Source organism: Cyprinus carpio, chromosome A7 (assembly GCF_018340385.1).
Source record: "Cyprinus carpio isolate SPL01 chromosome A7, ASM1834038v1, whole genome shotgun sequence".
Taxonomy (NCBI): domain Eukaryota; kingdom Metazoa; phylum Chordata; class Actinopteri; order Cypriniformes; family Cyprinidae; genus Cyprinus; species Cyprinus carpio.
The window spans coordinates 4,569,459-4,575,422 of record NC_056578.1 but is presented as its reverse complement, the minus strand read 5'-3'; the positions used below and the strand labels follow the sequence as shown (position 1 = coordinate 4,575,422).

General features: G+C 38.0%; 1 protein-coding gene across 1 annotated transcript in view; it reads right to left on the bottom strand.

The window, feature by feature from the left end:
- Nucleotides 1–5,195, bottom strand: part of LOC109102764 (adenylate cyclase type 2-like) — a 19,609-nt gene extending 14,414 nt beyond the window's left edge. The window contains exons 1-3 of the mRNA XM_042759360.1: nucleotides 4,944–5,195; nucleotides 2,454–3,259; nucleotides 403–600 (exon numbers count right to left, since the gene is read on the bottom strand). Coding sequence (XP_042615294.1) covers nucleotides 403–600; nucleotides 2,454–2,954 — 699 coding nt within the window. The 5' untranslated portion in view covers nucleotides 2,955–3,259; nucleotides 4,944–5,195. The remainder of the gene's footprint in view (nucleotides 1–402; nucleotides 601–2,453; nucleotides 3,260–4,943) is intronic.
- Nucleotides 5,196–5,964: the final 769 nt, after the last annotated feature.

Here is a 5,964-nt window from a genome sequence, read left to right as displayed (position 1 = left end):
AAATTGCAGAAGTTTCATGCTTCTTCAGGAACCCTGTGCTTTTTTAACCAATGAATTTGCATGATTCTCTGTGAGTGTCCTGATTTCCTGAATGAGGATTAACGATGTTTACAAATATTTTTTACTAGCAATTTTTACTGAAAACATTTTGTAGCTTTGCATAACCAGAAAAATGTATATCTTTTTTATATCTTTTAGATTACATTTAAAATTTACATGACTTTTCCAGGTCTAGAAAACACAACTAAAATACTGAAAATGAGGTTATTACATTTATCTTCAGGATCTGAGTATTTGCAGAAAGCATGCTTCTGATGAAAAAATAGTAAGCACTAGGTCTTAAATCAAGTGTACATCTAAACTAGTGGTGATCATCTGATCTAATGAGCATCATCAGCTGACCTGCTCCCAGGCCGTGACGACGCCTCCGGTGAAGATGAAGACAAAGGCGATGGTGAGGAGCATGGACCAGATGAAGAGTGCGAGAGGCGTTTTTCCTCGCCGAACCACCGGCAAACACGGCAAACACAGCAGCAGCGACACACAAACACACACCACCACACACACCACTGCAAATGCCGCCACGTGAACGCTCAGACTCTGGATGTGTGAGAGAAACAAATACTTCAGCAAATCTACATTTAGAAAATGTTTTTCAAACGTTACACACACCTGCTGCAAAATCCAGGTGAAGCTAGTTTAAAGCAATCATTCACCCAAAAATGAAGATTTGCTGAAAATTTGCTCACCCTCAATTCATCCGAGATCAGGATGAGTTTGTTTCTTCATCAGGTTTGTAGAAATGTAGCATTGCATCAGTGTCTCAGCAATGGATGCTCTGCAGTGAATGGGTGCCGTCAGAATGAGAGTCCAAACAGCTGATAAAAACATCACAATAATCCACAAGTAATCCACAGCACTCCAGTCCATCAGTGAACATCTGGAGAAGACAAAAGATGAAACACATCCAGCATTAAGATGTTTTTAACTCAAATACATAGAGTCCATAATCCATAATAACACTTCCTGCAGTGAAAAAGTGCATCTCCTGTGGTCTCACACATATTAGTTTAGAGCTGTTTAAACACTGCTTGATCTGTGCAGATTTCTCTCCTGATTCACACCAGAACACTTTTTCACTGGAGGAAGTGTTATTATGGATTATACACTCATATTTGAGTTAAAAACATCTTAAAGGGATAGTTCACCAAAAGATGAAAATTTGATGTTTATCTGCTTACCGCCAGGGCATCCAAGATGTAGGTGACTTTGTTTCTTCAGTAGAACACAAATGATGATTTTTAACTTCAGCCGTTGCAGTCTCTCAGCAGTACAGTGCTTGTCAATGGTCACAGAATCTATGAGAGAAAAAAAACATGCACATACAAATCCAAACCAAACCCCTCGTCACGATACAATAAATTGAAAAGAAAAAAAACAAAAGCTATTTGCAAGAAAAAAAAACTGAACAGTAATTATGTTGCTTTTTACCACTGATTCATGCAATGTCCGAACTGTTAGAACTCTTGTGAACGCACTTCACAGCAGCAGGCGCCTGAAGCATCTTCTTCTTCTTCAGTGGACCATTGACACTCTATCTACAATCTCAATTAGGAGTGTCAATGGTCCACTTAAGAGATAGGTGGCGATAATGCACTAAAAAATCTGCGATCCGCAATAAAGTAAGCAAGAAGAAGAAGATGCCTCAGGCGCCTGCTGCTGTGAAGTGCGTTCACAAGAGTTCTAACAGTTCGGACATTGCATGAATCAGTGGTAAAAAGCAACATAATTACTCATCAGTTTCTTGCACAGACCAATCGTTTTGTGTCTTTACACATCAATGTATCGTCACGAGCCACAGGGTTTCATTTGGATTTGTCTGTGCATGTTTGTTTTTTTACTCTCAGATTGTGTTACTATTGCCATGCATTATACGACTGACAGACTGCAACGGCTGAAGTTAAAAATCATGATTACTGAATAAACAAAGTCACCTACATCTTGAATGCCCTGGGGGTAAGCAGATAAACATAAAATTTTCATTTTTTGGTGAACTTTCCCTTTAATGATGGATTTATTTCAGCTTTTGTCTTCTCCAGATGTGAACTGATGGACTGGAGTGCTGTGGATTACTTGTGGATTATTGTGATGTTTTTATCAGCTGTTTGGACTCTCATTCTGACGGCACCCATTCACTGCAGAGCATCCATTGCTGAGATACTGATGCAACGCTACATTTCTACAAACCTGATGAAGAAACAAACTCATCCTGATCTCGGATGAACTGAGAGTGAGGACATTTTTATTTTGGGGTGAATTGTTCCCTATAGTGACCACCTTAATCAGGTGGGATCAGGTTTTTCCAACAGGGATGTACACAAAATTTTCATTTTCTGTAAACAACAAGGTGAGTTACCAATAAGTGTGTCCATATTCAGTCAGTCAGCACTTACCCTGCCAGTGGAGGGGATGATGACGATGATGGTCACGCAGAAGAGGATGGCCAGCAGTAATCCAGAGACCAGCAGTGGTGTCTCCTCCAGACAGCGCAGGAACGCCATGTTCACCGCACGGAAACAGCAACACGCGCCTCGGCCGGACCTCCAGCGGGATTCGTGCGGTTCATCATCCCCTATGAACCTGCTGCGAGAGCTTTGAGAAACCTCAGTGGCAGCAGTGGAAGTTCTCGAGGTCTCAGATAGCGTCGCCAAACTGCGTCTCCTGTCAATGGCATCAGGTTGAGTCCAGTGTGGGATGTTCTGAGAAGAAGTGCCATTGCTAAGTCCATTTATGGTACGATTATTGGGTTCCTCATCAGGATTGGGAGTGCTGCCACTGAGGGATTCGCTAAGATGGCCCTCGATCCTCAATGACGTACGTGGTTTCAGGGGTTCGGGGACATTCCCGAGCTTGGCGACACCCAGCTCGATGTAAAACTTTGAGTTGTCCAACATGCCCGTCTCTTGACCGCTTTGGATCTTTGTTTGTGCTTCTTTTAATGTTTTCTGTTCCTGCAGAGTTTCAGCAAGACGCCATTGTGCAAAGTCAATATACGCTGATAAAAAATGTCTGCTAAGGAGGAGTTAAAACTTCCATTGAACAAATTCGTATTAGATAAAGTCCAAGGGTTTGAGACCAATTTCCAGTCGGTTCCAAAATGAATGTCTTCAGAGCTCCTCAAGCTCTTCGGGTCTCTTGAAGTAAATCCCTGTAGTGAAGCTCCGTTCCTCTCAAAGCGTGTTAGATGTTTAAGCCGTTACTTGAAGGACACAATGGTAAAGAAGATCATTAAGTCAAGAAAAACATCTGAAATGTCAAAATCAATTAACAGTGTAATGGGTTTTCGTATATCAACTCCACATATGTGCCTTGTGCACAAGAAATACAATGAGAAACATTTTGTTGCATCACTGGGAAAAACCCCCTGTTGAACCTTTATTTTTAAGAGTGTAGATAAAAATGTGTGTGATAAATGAATAGATATAAACCTTATATTACGATATTGGAAAAACATGAACAATATGACGACAGGAACATGAACTCCGAACGGTCAAACACACACAGAGAAAAAACATGCAAATGCACTCATTTCCCTAAAGTACTGAGAGGCAAAGTTTAATATTCAACCGCTACCAAACGCTCCATCTTATTCTGTAATATTCTGAGATTTAAAAAACAACAAACAAAACACAAAGACGTTCAAAAATGAACAGAACAAGAACAACTGTGGCAGCAGGGATATTTAAAGAGCGTCTACCTACAAAACAAACGAGCACAAACCTACTTATGTCACGTTTGAGGTGAATTCAGGTGAACAGGATGAACTGGATACAGAGAATATTTCATACACACACACACCTGTGTAACCAAATGTCTGTTGTCCAAGCAGAAACACCCAATCACACACACACACACACACACACACACACATAATCTTCTAGTTCATACACTACAAAAATAATAATAATAATAATAAATTGGAATAAATAAAAATAAAAAAATCCCTATTCTGCAATAAAAATAATGATTTTTAAAGAATATTATCTTAAATTACCAGATTTAAAAAAAAAGAAGAAATTCTTTTATTAATCAAGGATGCATTAAATTGATCAAAAGTGCCAGTAAAGACATTTATAATGTTAGAAAAGATTTCTATTTGAAATAAATGCTGTTCTTCTGAGCTTTCTATTCATCTGTGAATAATGAAAAATCAAATGTATCACAGTTTCCACAAAAATATTGTGCAGCACAACTGTGTTCAACATTGATAATAATAAATGTTTCTTGAGCAGCAAATCAGTCATATTAGAATGATTTCTGAAGATCATGTGACACTGAAGACTGGAGTAATGATGCTGAAAATACAGCTGCACATCACAGAAATAAATTACAGTTTAACAGAGATTCACACAGAAAACAGCTGTTTTAAATTAAAATAATATTTCACAATTATAATTATATTTTTATCAAATAAATGCAGTGCTGGTGAGCAGAATAGACTTTCAAAAACTGTAAAACCCCAAACTATTAAACAGTAAATCTCAACACATTTGCCTAGACGTATGGAGAAAATAACAAAAAATAAGGTTAGAAAAAAAAAAAACTTAATTCAAGATGTTCAAGTAAATTTTCCTTGTTGTAAGTTTTTTTCCCGAAAAAAAAAACAAAAAAAAAACATGCTGCTTAGAAAAACGATTTGAAGAAGCATTTGGTATGAAATCGTCCCTCAGGCCTTCAATGAAAGCCCTGAACCTTGACCTCAGATCAGATCCATCATCACGCTGGTCTTTAATAGCTCCGTCCAACACTGATCTGGGATCAGAGCACTTTTCTCTTTAGAAGCAGTGAGTCACAGACATTCACAAAGCCTCCTACAACAGCGCATGAGTCAGTGCCGAACAAAGGGCTGTATTTAGCTTTATTATCACTGGATCTGATCTTACCCGCTCATATCAAAGGAAAGCAGCGGGGCTCGTCCAGGCCTCCCTGAAACACTCAGCGGCGGGCTGGTTTCATCTGCTCACTACACGTCTAGAACTCTCTGATGCAGCTCAAGAATGCAGTGAAATAAATCCCTGAACGAAGACACACAGCAGACGACATTCACAACAGCTGGACTCACGCTAATGTCAGAAAACACATCACCTGCGAATGTTTCTTTGTGGAAAACTTCATCGCTGTCTGTTTCTCGATTGCTGTTATAAAGTCTTTGTATAGTTGTGTTAATTTGCATGCCTGACCTTTTCATATGACACTGTTTTCCATAAACGCTTCCCATATTTTTCCCTGAAACTCACACTGAACATTTTTAATGCATCACTGAGTTCAACACAGTAAAAAAGGATTTTTATAGACTTTTAAATGAGCAAAAAAGAGGGATTTTTTTTGGTATGCAAATAAAAATAGTTGCTTTATCCCTCTACTGATTTGCATTTATTTATTTGGCATAAACAATTTTCAACGCATTTTATCAGTGTGTGCTTCATTGGTAAACAGGTAAAGAGTAAACTACAACATTAATACTTCTCAGACATTACCATAAAACATGAGAACACAAAACTGTAAAACTGAGAAAAAAAATAATGCAAAAAAAAAATATTAACAGCCTTTTAAATATTTTAATTTTCAATTTTAAAACAGTAATTGTTAATAGTTTGTTTTCCTGAAGCTAAAAACAGTACAGTACATTATACCGCTCGTTTTCCAGCAAAATTGGAACTGATAAAAAAATTAATAAATAAAAAATTACACTTTCAATGCAACATACATTTCTTTGAATAAAAGCATCTGCCAACAGTATACATGTAAATACCCTCGGAGGGAAGCTCTCATCACAAAAACGTGTTAAAAACAACAACATGAAATCTGCGGGTCAAACTGGCCTGCTAACATCACAATCGTAAATTCACAAAGTGTGTTCTAGTTTCAAAACTATGCATACATTTCCATGACCCTAAATGATAA